Genomic DNA, 15,139 nt, shown 5'->3' with positions numbered 1-15,139 from the left:
GAATGTTGCTTTGACGGCGATAGGCCCATAGAACAACTCCCAAGAAGAAGTGACGTGCCAGGTCAGGTTATGACATGTGATGAACTTGGTGGTGTTAGGTTTATGGTCAGACTCGATGATCTTAAGGGCCTTTTCCATCCTAAATGATTCTAAGATTCTGTGATACCGGCCTGCAGTTAAGTCCTATATAGTAGGACTTGGGGCTGAACGGTCTTATCTCTCTCAGCTTTTCCTGATTTGTTAGGTGGCCCTTCATAGACATTTTCTGGACTCACCCCAGTATGTCCATGCCTCTCCTGTACTGGGTAGCCCAGCACTGTGCACAGTACTCCAGTGTGTTTCACTAGAGCTGAGCAGAGGGACAGGATCACCTTCCTCAACCCACTGAGAAGGTTCTGCCTAATGCAGCCCAGAAGGCCACTGGCCTTCACATTGCTGATTCATGGTTAACTTGGTGTCCACCAGGACCCGCAGGGCCTTCTCTGCAGAGCTGCTCTCCAGCAGGTCAGCTGGCAGTCTGTACTGGTGCATTCCCTGCCAGGGGCAGAACTTGGCATTTCCCTTCTGTTGAACTCCATGGTGTTCCTGTCGGAACCATTTCTCCAGCCTGCCAAGATCCCTCTGAATGGCATTGCAATCATCCAGTGTATCAGCCACATCTCCCCGTTTTGTATTGTCTGTGCGGTATAAGACTGCTTTGAGTTTGGTGGGAATCAGTGGGACTTAAGGATCCCGTGAGATACTCTTATAACCACTTAAGTGATCAAAGGAGTCCTTTTGCTTGTGGAGTGTTGAAAATCTCACTTGCTACTTCCCTGTACTTGTAAGTTCCTAGATCACATTGAAATGTGGGCTCTAGGCCAGATGACTGTCCTGAGAATAATTGCTGTGATCACCTATCTTTCCATGTTTTGTAAATCACAGGGTTCATACAATGTCTGTGAGACTTTTTTTGTCTGTGTGTTCATGATTTGGATTTTTAATCCTTTCCTTATTGGTAGGATGCTCTAGCATTTTCTTTTTTTTTTTTTTGTCTGAGATTCCTTGAATTTTCATGATGTTGTAAGGGCCACTAAGCTCTGACTAAGCACCTTGCAAGTTCTCTGCAAGTCTACAACTGCTGAATCCATATTGCTGCAGCCAGAAGATGACAGTTTGATTTCCGGAATATAGTTTGAGTTTTTAATGATAGTAATTAGAAAAAATGTCTCTTAATTAATGGTGTGTGTATTTTCCACTTTTAAATTGCACCTATAAACTCTCTTTAGATATACACAAACTTTAGGAACATAGTAAATATTATTTTGACTTGCAAATGTAATTACTGAACCTGAAAGCAAGTTAAAAAAAAAAGAATAAAGCATGAAATTCCACAGATTGCCTTTGCTGAGTATTTGTGTCTAATACAAATATATGTGAATCTATTGAAAGGTTTGAACTTTCAGAAATTTAAATATGAGATACTATTCAATTTTATTAGATATATTGGCTGCTTTTGGATTTTAAAAAATCAACTATGTCAACTTTAATTACAGAAATCTTGTGTTGCAGAAGAAAACCAGAAGTGATCTCAAATACTCTTCCTTCTTGTGCATCATCCAAAGAGTTCTTTAATAAATGACACTTGGATAGGCCATTTGTAAATTCAACAAGGAAGTTAGCACATTCTGCTGCCACGGAAAGCAATCTGGCCATCAAAAGCTTTGTTAGCTGCTTGAAGAGGAAAGAACAGCTACCTTAACAATCTTTGTACGGAGTTTCAAGTCCTCAGACCATCAAACAACTTAAACTTATACCCATCTTTATGCATAGAAGTGCTTCTCTTGACTTTAAAATAATTGGCATAATGTCAAGATGCATTCTCTTACACTCCTTCTTCAAAGCCACATTAACTCTGAAAGTCCTCTTCTTAAACCTTTAAAATTTTATTTTTTTGGTTGTTGATGGGATGTGGAGTAACTGAATGCTTACATTAGATATTCTACCATGGAGGAACAGTAAAGAAAAATAGCTGTCACAGATAATGTACGTAACTACCCCTTAAGAATAAATAGACACAAGTACATTTTTACAGGAAAGAAAGTGATAAGTCATTGGAAAAATAATTTCTAAGCATGAAGAGCTATTAAGATTACAAGAAGATTATTGGAGATCCTATCATCCTGTACCATGACACAGCAAATGGGAACACTTCACGTGTTTATCTACCATTTCTTGTAGCCTCGCAGGTGGCTAATGAAACATAGCACGCAAAAGCAATTACATTGCCAGAAATGAAATAAATATAATAAATTCCTCTTCTCTTCCCATTGTTGTCAACAATGTTCTATTACTCTAGGGATTGGGGAGAACATCGAAACTATCATAGCATCAGTCAGAGTGGCATTTAGCTACATTATGGAGACGTCAAATGTCCTTGGGCAAGATTCATACGACTTAAGTTCTGCCTAAGTCTTAAAGAACAATTTTCACTGGCTACTTTCAAGGACCTTCAGATCTTGGAATAATCTACTATAAATTTCTCTGCCCATTTTGGAACATCCTGGTCCCTTAATGCTTCCAGCACAGGCTACTATATAGAATTACAGAATCATTTATGTTGGAAAAGATCTTTAAGATCATCGAGTCGAACCATAAACCTTACACTGCCAAGTCAGCACTAAACCATGTCCCTGAGCACCACATCTACACATCTTTTAAATACGTTCAGGGATGGTGACTCAACCACTTCCCTGGGCGGCCTGTTCCAGTGCTTGACAACCATTTCATTGAAGAAATTTTTCCTAATATCCAGTCTAAATCTCCCCTGGAATAACTTGAGGCCATGTCCTATCGCTCATTACTTGGAAGAAGAGACCGACTCCCACCTCACTACAACCTCCTCTCAGGTAGCTGTAGAGAGCGATAAGGTCTCCCCTCAGCCTCCTCTTCTCCAGACTAAACAACCCCAGTTCCCTCAGCCACTCCTCATCAGACCTGATCTCCAGACCCCTCACCAGCTTCGTCGCCCTTCTCTGGACACACTCCAGCACCTCCATGTCCTTCTGGCAGTGAGGGGCCCAACACTGCACACAGGATTCGAGGTGCAGCCTCACCAGTGCCGAGTACAGGGACACGATCACCTCCCTGCTCCTGCTGGCCACACTGTTTCTGATCCAGGCCAGGAGGCTGTTGGCCTTCTTGCCCACCTGGGCACACTGCTGGCTCATGTCCAGCCGGCTGTCAACCAGCACCCCCAGGTCCTTTTCTGCCGGGCACCTTTCCAGCCACTCACCCCCAGCCTGTAGCGCTGCGTGGGGTTGTTGTGACCCAAGGGCAGGACTCGGCACTTGGCCTTGTTAAACCTTGTACAATTGGCCTCAGCCCGTTGATCCAGCCTGTCCAGATCCCTCTGCAGAGACTTCCTACCCTCGAGCAGATCAATACTCCTGCCCAGCTTGGTGTCATCTGCAAACTTACTGAGAGTGCACTTGATCCCTTTGTCCACATCATTGATAAAGATATTAGAACTGGCCCCAGTGCCCTTAACACCTCGATCAGGCAAACCAAGAGTAAACATCCCACTCAGCTTCATTGCAGTTCAGAGGAGGACAGGTAGGCAGGGAGGTTGCATCCCTGCAAGGCACTCACTAACCAGTATTGAGAAATGTTTTTGGAATGCAATCATCTATGCTGCTAAACCACTAGAATGGTTGCAGGCACTGTTCTGGCCTTGGTCAACCAACCCTCTCTCCAAAATTCTAGCACGTAGTTCATCAGTCATCATAGACCTGCTTCTCCCACCTCACAGGTTGGATGCAGGCACCCTGTTTGAAGGAGTTAATATAGATACAGCCTTTGGGGAGAAGGATGGATTGAATCCTGAAATGTGTCATAACTTTGGTCAAAATTTTTAAGCAGCACAGAGCTCAACCTGAGACCTACAATCTTCAGACAATTTCACTCAGTGCCCAGGAAGGAGGGAATTTCTTCTTTCTCAAGATCTTATGGCATTTGCACAAGGATCAGGACTTGATTTCTGGTTTTCCCTCAGTTCTAGGTGAGGCACTTTAAATCTATGAATCCAAATCCTAGGAAAGAGACCTATTAAGGCAACAAATTTGTCAAGGTGGGAATCTTCTCCGTTCCTCTCATTGAAACTGGTCCACTGCATAGATGTGAAAGCAAGAAGCATGTGGTCACAAAGAGAACAGCTGAGGTGTCTGTCTCTCTAGCCCAGTGCTGCAAGCACAGCCTTGTATAAACTATATGGCATCTACTTTAAAGTACTCTCAGCACAGATGGACTAATGTAAAGGGATCTTGCAGTCACTGATAGTCGGGCTGAAGTAGAATAGGATAGGATAGGATAGAATAGGATAGGATAGGATAGAATAGAATAGACTAGAATAGACTAGACTAGACTAGACTAGACTAGAATAGAATAGAATAGAATAGAATAGAATAGAATAGAATAGAATAGAATAATTTCAGTTGGAAGGGACCTACAATGATCATCTAGTCCAACTGCCTGACCGCTTCAGGGCTGACCAAAAGCTAAAGCATGTTGTTAACGGCATTGTCCAAATGCCTCTTAAACACCAACAGGCTTGGGGCATTGACCACCTCTCTAGAAAGCCTGTTCCAGTGTTTGACATCCCTCTCAGCAAAGAAATGCTTCCTATTGTCCGGTCTAAACCTCCTCAAGCACAGCTTTGAACCCTTCCAACACATCCTATCACTGGATCCCAGGGAGAAGAGCTCAGCACCTCCCTCTCCCCTTCCCCTCCTCAGGAAGCTGCGGAGAGCAATGAGGTCGCCCCTCAGCCTCTTTTTCAACAGACTAGACAAGCCCAGAGTCCTTGGCTGCTCCTCATAGGACAAGCCTTACAGCCCTTGAGAGAATTGTGTGGAACCAGGTCTTTTTAAAAAGAGTAAAGAAAGATATATGTAAAAGATCCCACTACATTCAGTGTATTCACTGTTTAACAAAAAATGTGTGCGACTGACAGAAGTCAGTAGAGTGTTCCTCTTTTGATGCATCACGGAAAGTGATGGGCATGTTTTGCACAAAAATCTCGCAGAAATTGAATGTATTAGTCACATATTACAACAACTGAGAAAGGCAAATTTTCAAACCAAATGAAGCACAGAAACATAAAGTAATGTGCGGGGGTCAGTACAGACCAGTGATAAATCTAGTGATGAAATGGGAATGATCCGTATTCACAGTCCCTAGCTGAAATCTGTGGTGAATAACACTCCTTCCTCTAAAAGAACATACATGTCTGGCACGTTAAATTAGATCCACAACAAGCACATATGGGATGATTTCTATGTCAATGATAACCCTATCTGTTATGCTTATGAAGATTATTAATACCAATAAGCATTAGAGGTACTTTTGTATACGACGGAGAACCATAGGACAAAATATTGTGTATATCTAGATCTTGTACAGTTATTTCAGTAACTGCCATAAGATCCAAGTAATTTCTTTTCCTAGAACCTTACTCCAGAGTTATAAACACCTGGTACACAGTATAATATCACGTAGTTCCTCTGTGCTGATTGATTTTCCTAGTCACTATTATTTCTTTGCATTGTGATAACACCTCTGGAGCGATGGATGAAGCTCCTACTGTGATAGAACTAAAGGAAGCAACACAGGATAGATAGCACCATGCCTGAGCAGCTCCCAGGTAAACAAAGCAGCAGAGTTTCACCAAAGGAGAAATAATAAAGGGCCTGGAGAACAGAACCCTCCAAAGAAACAAACTGATTTTCCTAAATATTATAATGCCACTGTTGGATGCTTCCACCGATTTCAGTGAAGAGGGATTTCTGTATTTTATTTTTAAGGGACTGTGCTGTTAAAGCAAAGGAAAGTAAAGATACAGAAAAATTCAAAACTGTGAAGTAATGATTAAATCAAAATTGAAAAAGAAAATTGCGGTAGAAGAATCAAATCATTAAACTCATTCAAATAGTATTTCATTTATACTAGGGGCTACTATTCTCTAGATTAAAACTAAGAGCATCATATAAGATTGTAACACAGACATCAGGCTGTTTGGGAGAAGTACAATTATTTGTTGGGGTTGTGAAAAAAAAATTGGTTTGGGTTAGTTTTGGTGTTGTGTTTTTTTTTTTTTCCACTGACAATGCTTCAGCTGTTTCTCAGACTGCAGCAATGGTTAATTAATGAACTCAGCAGCCTTCCTCTCTCCTCTAGAGCTAACTGCCTGAAACCTTGCAGCAGAAGAAGCTGGCAAATGAAATAGCAGCACTTCTTAAAGTAGTTGCTAATAAACAAAACTCACATGATGAAATATTACTTTGTCAGCCAACGGCTGCCTCGCTTTGCAGTTCACCTTGTGTACAATTCCTGGTATTCTTTGTTCTAGGATAGGCAGCACCACAGTGGTATCTCTGTCTGCAGACCTGGCTGTTTGGAGGGATAAGAGTCACAGAGCTCACTCCAAGAGATTCCTGGAGCAGCTGCATGTCCACATTTGTGTTCTCTTTCAGAAGAAATGTGGATTCAAAGCAACGATTTCCCTACAAGGGTCCTGAGAACAGATCTTCTTGATTCACCTAAAAATCCTAATGTCTGTGGCATTCTTTATTTAACACTCTGTGGGCTTTAAATCAGGGCCCTAAACCAAGCTGTTGGGAGCCTCTGAGTCAGTCAGGCCCTAATAAGATCCCTTACTGAGATTCTTTGTTCCAAGAAATGCTGAGTACTCAGTACTTTTTGTGCTTGATCCCTTTCGACCAGCCAGGTCTCTTTTATCCCTGGTTTGAATGAGTGAGGCTGCTACCAAAATGCTCAAGATTCACTGCACCACTACCTCAGTGATTTGTATGCATCTCCCTCCTCGGGCCAAATTGTAACTCTACAGTCCCTTCTGCGCTGGGGACGGGTATAAGCTGCACTGCACCAAGAGGTGCGCAAGTGAAACAGAGTTTGTCTCTGAAGGAAGGGCTAGATGAAAATACAAGGCTCAGAAGCAAGTTCCTTGTGCACCTCGTTTGCAGACACATGACTACTAGAGTCTAAGCCAGAAGCCTATGTTGAAAGCCACCATGCTCTTACAAATCCTTACACAACCTGCAAAAAATAATCTAACATGTCAGGTTGAATATAAAATAGCCAGGCTGCTGAATGGGAGGAGAGCTAGCTAGGAGGGAATGATGAAACACAGGAAGTGTGCCTCAAACCTCATTTTTACCCAGGATTTAGAGATTCATTGTGAAGTTTTTCCCCTATATTTGGGCTTCTCAGCCCCCAACCCCCTTCCCCTCCACCCTGGAGGGCACTGCCTGTATCTTTTTGTTCAAACGCTGAACAGCGACTACCGTTGTCGTTTAACACAGCTGTATATCTTCTGTATAGCAGCTCAATGACTGGAGACTCACCCCTCATTCTAGATCTCCTGCCTCCCTAGGAAATGCCCTCCCTGTAGGCTGTATTTGCTTTTGAGGAGCTGTAGGGGAGCAGATAAGGAGGGAGAGAAATTCTCTAGGGAAGCTACACCCCTCTCAAAAAAGAGATTCAAGATTCTTCTGGTCAGCGAGAGGGGACCAGACCATACAGTCTGCTGGTTGGGACGTGTGCTTGAGGGAATGATTTAATAGCATTATATAAAACACTAAAATGTCCAGCAAGGACACCACCAGACATGAATTCCTTAATCAGTTTTTTATAGAGTCAGGATTACTTTTTCTTTCTTTCTTTTTTTTTTTTTTTTTTTTTTTTTTTTTTGGCCTGCTAGATCTTAACCTTTTATCTTCCCAGAAGAACAGTTCTGCTAGCAATGGGGGGAGGTTTGCTTTGAAAACTCTCTGGTAAGGTAAGAGAGGTGGATTTCAATCACCTCTGGGGAAAAAGGATTTTAAACCTTGGTCTGCTACATCCCAGGAACATCTTCATCATCGCATTTGTTACACAGAGGAAGAGCGCAATCCCCTTCTCTTTGACATCAGGCAGGCACTGTGTGTGTAGTACAATTGCAAAGTGTGTTCCCGCTAGAAGAGTGTTTGGATTCTGGCTAGGCTGCACGGTAACTTTAACACTGAGTCATTGAGGCACTTCACGGGATGCTCAGAAACAGAAGTGCAGTTAAGTGCAAGAAGACTGCACTTAAAGGAATGTGATGTTAACAGGGCGCCTGCAGGGATGGGGTGCTAGGCAGGAGCTGAGTAACTGTTTTCAGGTTTGGAGTTTCCATCAGCCTAAGCATCACATTAAAAGCTTAATTCCTTTCTGTTTACTAAATTTCACCTTTTACATGAAACACTCGAGTTTTTCTTGTGCTTAGCCAGATATGCTGGAAATAAGGAAAATGGAGGAAGGAGTCCTTCCAATCCCCACCTTCTCTGCCTTCTGGAAAGAGAAGAATCCATTAAACGGTTCTAGTTTTGCCCTCTTCTCTTTCCTGTTCAGATCACATCATTGACAGCGTTGAGAAGCGCAGTAAGAGGATGGAATGGAGATGTTTATCCCCTTCAGTCCTCTGTACAGGCTAATAAGGATCATTCCAGCATGATCTGCTGTTAACTGTCAGCTGTAAGTGCACTGCTCTGGTGTGTGATTATTTTGCATTAGATGCTGCTATTTTAGAGCATATGCCTCTTTCTAGGCCACGAGGAACAACAAGCAAGCAATAAACAAATCCTTAAAAACATCCCAAAAGTGTCATGAAAACAACAGAAAAAATGTCACGTCAAATCTAGCAAAGCAACTTTCACTGAGAACAAGTGCACTGACTGTTGTAGGCTGAAACTCACTGATAAAAGCAGGTTTCATTCATGTTTCTGCCTGAGTTCCTCCATTTTGGAGGAACTCTCTGAAGGCAATTAATCATCAAATTGTAAATATAACTAATGCATCTGCCCTACTTAACACAACAATGATGCAGCTGCTTCAGAGAAAAGTGTATCCAATTCTAATCTAATTATGCTGTGACCCACTGATACTGGTCAGGTGATACTACAGGATATAAAAGGAAACCAGATCATAATCCAGTCTAAAATCACACGATCAGGTTATAAGTCACCCGCAATGGACCATGGCAGAAAAACAAAGAGTAAATACTGCTATTAAAGCAACCACGGGGATAAAGGTGGAGTGTTTTGATTCTGATTCTCAAATGGTAGCCAACTTTGAAATATCCTTATACCTTACAGATTTAACAGCTACTCCTCAAGCATTTGGCAGAAATTTTGGAGAGATGAGTGTGTTTTGTACATACTTATATACTGGTACCTATGATCAGGTTTTGGAAAACATGTAGCTGAAATATGCATGTAAAAGCTGTCAGTTGCCATTGTATAATTATACAGATTTATCTCTACAGGACTCCTTGTGACTTTGTGAATTCTGCCTTTTCCTCTATTAATAACCCAGAGAGAGGGTTTGGGGAAATAAGGAGGCAAGCAAGCAAAAATCGCTACATTAATTCATAGAACTGCCTAGACTTGGAAAGACAGATGCCAACAAAGGGAAAAGAACGAGTTTCTCCAGTCTTGGTATTACCCGCTTCAAGGTTATTTCTAAATGTATTTTTAAAGTTTTATTTAATATGTGCAATTTAGGACTTGACCCTTCAAAGTATCCCTTATGCAGGTGACTTACTCACAAGAGTAGGCTTACTGACTCCAGTGGAATTTACTCACATGAGTGAGGAGTGCACAGGGAGATGATTAAAATCCAGAGTATATTTGTAACTTACATAATTCCAAGCCTGTCAAAATCCATATCTATAGTATCATCTGCCTATGTTACATAACACTAAGGAGCTCTGAGTTGTTTGTTCTTCCCCATATGCCTGAAACACATATATGGTCTTAGAAATTTTGGATTGTATACTACATTATCACCAAGGAAAAAGTAAGAATTAATAAAATACAAATTTAACTTTCATTTTGAGGAATGTCAGAGGCAAACACCACCCCCAGCATGGTATCTGACCAGGCACACAAATCAATGCATTTTACTTGTCTACCAGTAAGATGTTGTGTTTCTCTTTTTTTTTTTTTTTCCTGACCGAATCTTTAGTCAAGGCAGTACCAGTGTTGCCTTGACCTAAATTTTGATATCAGGCCCTTTTTTTCCTGGCTCTCTCCTCTGGTTGAGCAGCAGCACATTGCTCAGCATTTCAGGCTGGGGTCAGCTGGGTTTAAGGGTGGTCATATCTCTCCAGAAGCACTGAGCACTTGGCAGGTTTGAAACTAGTGAGTCTATGTTTGGTTTGTTGTGTTTGGTTGTGTTTTTTTAAAAAATCTAATGTGAAGGCAGTCTTTCTCCTTCACTTTTACCCAGGATGCTGTTTCAAATTAATTTTGAGATGCAAGGGAAGAAAACTTAGATGACCTCTTAAGTGTTACTGCAAGAAAAAAAGGTGAACAGTGGGCGTTATTTGTATTCATGATAATGCACACTTTCTTAACTTCAACAAATAGCTGAACCAGGCAGTAGTACTGCTGCTTGTGTTCAGCATTACTAACGATTTGAACTGCTTGCGAACATATTTGTCAATGAAAACTCAGATTAATTAAGAGATTAATGGGAAACAGATCACAGTGCTTGATTTTCCTCTTGTATAAACTGTTGCAACTTTATGAGTTTTGACAGACTTGTAACTGGTTTATACCCCTGTGACTGAGAGGAGGATCAGAACTATTGTGCCTGTGGATGCCACTGGGTGCAGTAATAAACTGACTCCAGGGTAGACAATTCTTTCTGTTCAGAACTGAATGCAGCATTTTTCTCTGCATGAAATCCTGGACTCTTTTAAAAGTCAGTGAAAAACCCATTGTCTGTACCTCAAACAGAGTTTTACCCTCTGCTTTTTCTTTCATCGTATACTTTAATTCCTGAGTTTGGTCCAGTGTGAGCAGCTGTCTGCATCCTGAGGCACAGCAAGATGGTCACAGGTATTGCTACATAATCATAGAGTTCATTTAGACTTGTAAGGCTTCTCTGAAGGGAGGATGCAGTATTTTACCGGGGAAAATAAGCCCTGCGATAAAAGAGAGCGCTTTGCCTGCAAGATCAAGAAATCTGCCTTGTCCCACAGACTTCCTATATAACCCTGATGGCACAGTCATTCAAGTGCTCTGTGTTCGCCTGTCAGGTAGTATTTGTATACCCTTCACCAGCCGCAGCAGCCCTCGCTCGCTAACACGCGAAACCGCCCTGCAATTCCCTGGGAAAAGATTTAAAAAATGGTGCAACCCCTCAAAGTCAGGAGGCCGGGGGGCTGCGCCCCCCTGCGCGCCGGGTCCGGCCGCCGCGCAGCCCCTCGGCCGAGCGCCGGCGGGGGGGGGACGACGGGGGACGGGGACGACACAGCGCCTGGCGCCGCGGGGGGGGGGGGCAGTGGGGGTGCGGGAGGCGGCGGGCAGCACCCGCCGGGGCCGCTGGGGGGAGCCCCCGGGCCGCGCAACCCCGCGCCTCCGGCCGCGGCTTCAGCACCGCGCCGGCGGACAGCGCCCGGGCACCGCGCCCCGCGCATCTGGCCGCGGGGGAGGAGGCGCTGCCCGCGGCGGGACCCGGAGGGGGGGGGGGGGAGCGGGTGCCCGTCCCCCCCACCGAGGTCCCCCCCCTGCAGCGGGGAGGGGAGCTCCGCCCGCGGCGGCGGAGGGTCCGGCCTCTTCTGCGGCGGGTTGGCGGCCAAGGGCCGAAGCGGCGCCTCTGAGGCGGCGTGAAGTGGGCTGGGGGAAGGCGGGAGCCGGCGTAAATCAACCCGGACGTGTGGCAAGCTGCGCGGATCCTGTTAAGGGGATTGGGATATGTAGTACATGAAGGCAATCGTCTGGCTGGTAAGCTGCCCTTGCGCACCGCTCAAAGGCAGTTCATTCACACAACCGGCAAGGCACCGGGCTGCCAAAAGAAGATGTTAGTCGCTCTCCTGAGAAATGTCTTCGTTAGGAATGTCTGTGGGGAACGCGCGTGTGCGCGTGGACTGGTGAAACAGCCGTGATACCTGTGCACAGTGAGATAGCGGCGCAGTATTCATAGCTCCAGGACAGGACGTGGAAGTAAATTAAGAAATCAGCATAACTCACACAGCTTTTGGCCCAGCACTGACAGCACTGGTGGCGCATGGGAGTGGGACACGGTTCATTCATCAGCACATCGCCAAGAGCTGGGGAACAACTCTGCACAGCCTGATCGTCTCGCATCCGTAGGGCTCAGCCAAGACAACACACTGGGGCAGCTTTTCCCCAAACAGGGTGAGCCTGGCCACTGGGAAGCGCGGTCAAGGCAGCCCCCAGATAACAAGTGCATGGAGGAAGGGGATGGACAGGGGTGGGCAGGGGTGTTGGGGGGGGGGGCAGGATCTGAGGAAGGTAGATGTGTCCCAAGGACCATCATCATCAAAACTGGTGCAAGATCAGCCACTTCCCAGCTGCGCAATCCCAACATTCATGTAAACAACCTGCCAACCAACAACACACTCCCCTGCACCCTCCCTCCTTTGGGGATTATCTGCGAGTACCTCCACCCCCTTCTCCCTGACTCCCTGGAGCTAGCCAAATGGAGATGATAATCTGCTGTGAAACACTGGTAGCACGGAGCTGAGACAGTCTGGGAAGGGGGCGGGAAAGGGAGCAGCAAGAATCTCCAGGATGAAGTTGCCCTAGATAGGCAGTGTTTTCTTGCCTTGCAGGGATGTCTGGAGTTTGGTGAATTCCCACTTTTTCTGTGAAAGAAGCCAGATAAGTGTAAAGTCAGGTTAGTCCTGGTTTTAACTCCTCAGACTCATATCTTGCGTGGTGCTGCTCAGTGGTTTGCACTGCATCACCACTCCCCCATGTAATCAGGACTCTGTCCTAGACAGCACTTGTAAGGATGCAGCACAACAATGTTTGCCCCATGACTACCAGCAGAAAAGGCTTCTTGATGCCCTCCAGAGACAGCCTAGGACCTCACACCAAATCTCCAAGGGGAGCTTTTCCCTGATCTCACTGAGGCATTGTTTTCTCTCTCCTTGCAAAAGAGCGGCATGCTTTGCTCCTGTTTTCCCATAGCCCAGATCAAGCTGCGCTGCGCATGTGAAAGTACCAGTCCCCCCAGCAGATCCAGAGTTAAAAAGCACAGCATCACAGACCCATAGAATCATTTCGGTTGGAAAAGATCTTTAAGAACATCAAGACCAACCACAAAACATGAGCAAGTAAAATGGAAGATGAGCAGTGGGAGAGTTTGTCCAAGACAGAGTCATCTCATGCAACAGACCACTGCTGGAAGTAAGGGTATTATAAATGACCCACCCTCCCCACTTTCCCCAGGAACTGCCTTCCCCAAAGCTATTTCTAGGGATAATAGTCAAGTGACTGTACATGGAGAGGGAACAGAGTAGTCAGGAAGTGTCCTCATCCCCAGCTCGAGCTGAAACCTTGGGATAGGCAATGGGGGACAGAGGAGGGGGGAGAGGAGAAGGTTGCATTTTTGCCTTTGGTCTCCCTTCCAGGTAACTAACCTCTGAGCACCTGACTAGAAGGGAATGGACTTCTTGGGACACCCCACACCTCCTCTCACTCAGAGTGATGGAGAAAGAGGAGAGTTCCCACCCTTTCCTCACCACGGTACCTGGTTGAGGGAAGTCACGGCCAACCTGGGGATAACCAGCTGCATGACGAGCTGCAGGACAGAGGTGACCAGCCCGGCCAGGATGGCCCAGGTGAGTGGCAGCGGGAGCATGCTGTAGGTTGCAAAAAGCGTGAAGAGCACATAGCCAATGCCGTCCCCAAGGAGGCCACAGCCCAGGCCGGCTGCCAGGATCTGCGTGGCCATGGCCACCCAAGTGACCACACCACTGTACTGCAGGTAGGTGTACGAGGTCGTGTCCTTCCTGACTACCACTAAGGCACAGATCACCACCTCAATGCCGGTGAAGAAGCCCAAGAGGATGCCCTTAATGGGGTCCATGGGAGCAGAGGCCAGGGTCAGGTGGAGGAACAGCAGGGTCAGCTTGGTCAGCACGTCCAGGATGTTCATGACCACCTCGGATTTGCGCCGCTGGCCCAAGAAGTAGCGCTGGTAAAGGCGCTCCAAGTCCCGAGACTTGAAGGAGTTGCGGAGAGTGGGGAAGATCACCCCGCGATAGGTATAGCCCCAGTTGAGGAAGAAGTCAGAGTTGCTGGGGGCACAGTCCAGGGGCAGAAAGCCCAGGTCCCCGCTGCTGCTCGTGCGCTCCGGGAAGACTTTGGTGCCTCCGTTGTTGTGGCGCTCGCCGCCCAAACTCCGGCCGGCCGACTGTCGCCGGAGGTGGTGGTGGTGGTGGTGGTGGTGGTGGTGGTGGTGCGGCGGGTGGGGGTGGTGGTTGGGGCAGCAGGTCTCCTCGGAGCTGAAGCCCTTGCCCCCACCGCTGCTGCTGCCGCCGCTGCTGCTGCTGTGCTCCTGGATGAAGCGCTGCTCGGTGATGTGGCGCACGGCCGTCTGCCACAGCAGGCGCTGGGGTCTGCCGCTGCCGGGGGGGGTCCTGTTGATGGTGTAAAGTTCATCGCTGTCGCTCAGGCACCGCACCTCCGAGAGCTCCATGGTGGTGACTGGCGGGGGGCAGAGCGCGGGGCGGGGGGCGGGGGGGGGAGGGTGGGGGGGATACAGGGACGGGGGAGGGGGACGGGACACCGTCTTTGGGGAGGGGAGCAGGAGGAGGGATGGAGACGCGGGAGAGGAGGGAGGGGATGGAGAAGGGCGGGTGGCGGCGGCGGGGTGGCGGTGAGGGGGATCACATTTATAGGCAGGTCCCTGGGTCCGGTGGTTTGGCTGGCGGCGGGGCTGGTTGGCCGCTGGGGTTGCGCCGGCTCAACGCAGGCGGCCCTCGCCCCGCGCCCGCGCCCGCGGCGCCCCGCGGAGCCGCATCCCGCGGAGCCCGGCTGCGGCGCAGCCCCGGCGCCCCGGCGGGCTGGGTGCGCGCCCTTGTCGGGGCGGTGAGCAGGGAGGAAGCCGAGCCGCGGGTCCGGAGAGGAGGAGGGAGGAGCGGAGCATCTACGGGCGCAGCCCCGCAGCCCGGCGGGCGATCCTCGGCCCCATCCGGAGGCTGGCGGCGCGGAGGGGTGGGGGGGAGCCGCCTTGCAGAAAGCCGTTCAGAGCGGGCAGCTCCTCTCTCCGGGGGTCCCGGGGCTCCGCTCCGAGGTCTGGTCCC

The 15,139-nt window shown here is 47.2% G+C and overlaps 1 protein-coding gene across 1 annotated transcript in view; it reads right to left on the bottom strand.

Annotated features, from left to right (window-relative positions):
• The window catches only part of ADCY8 (adenylate cyclase 8), a 127,013-nt gene extending 112,481 nt beyond the window's left edge, over positions 1–14,532 (bottom strand). The window contains exon 1 of the mRNA XM_086466217.1: positions 13,582–14,532. Coding sequence (XP_086322343.1) covers positions 13,582–14,532 — 951 coding nt within the window. The remainder of the gene's footprint in view (positions 1–13,581) is intronic.
• Between the last annotated feature and the right edge of the window lie 607 nt (positions 14,533–15,139).

Source organism: Leptosomus discolor, chromosome 5 (assembly GCF_034619465.1).
Source record: "Leptosomus discolor isolate bLepDis1 chromosome 5, bLepDis1.hap2, whole genome shotgun sequence".
Lineage (NCBI taxonomy): Eukaryota > Metazoa > Chordata > Aves > Leptosomiformes > Leptosomidae > Leptosomus > Leptosomus discolor.
This window is presented reverse-complemented; position numbering and strand designations above follow the sequence as displayed.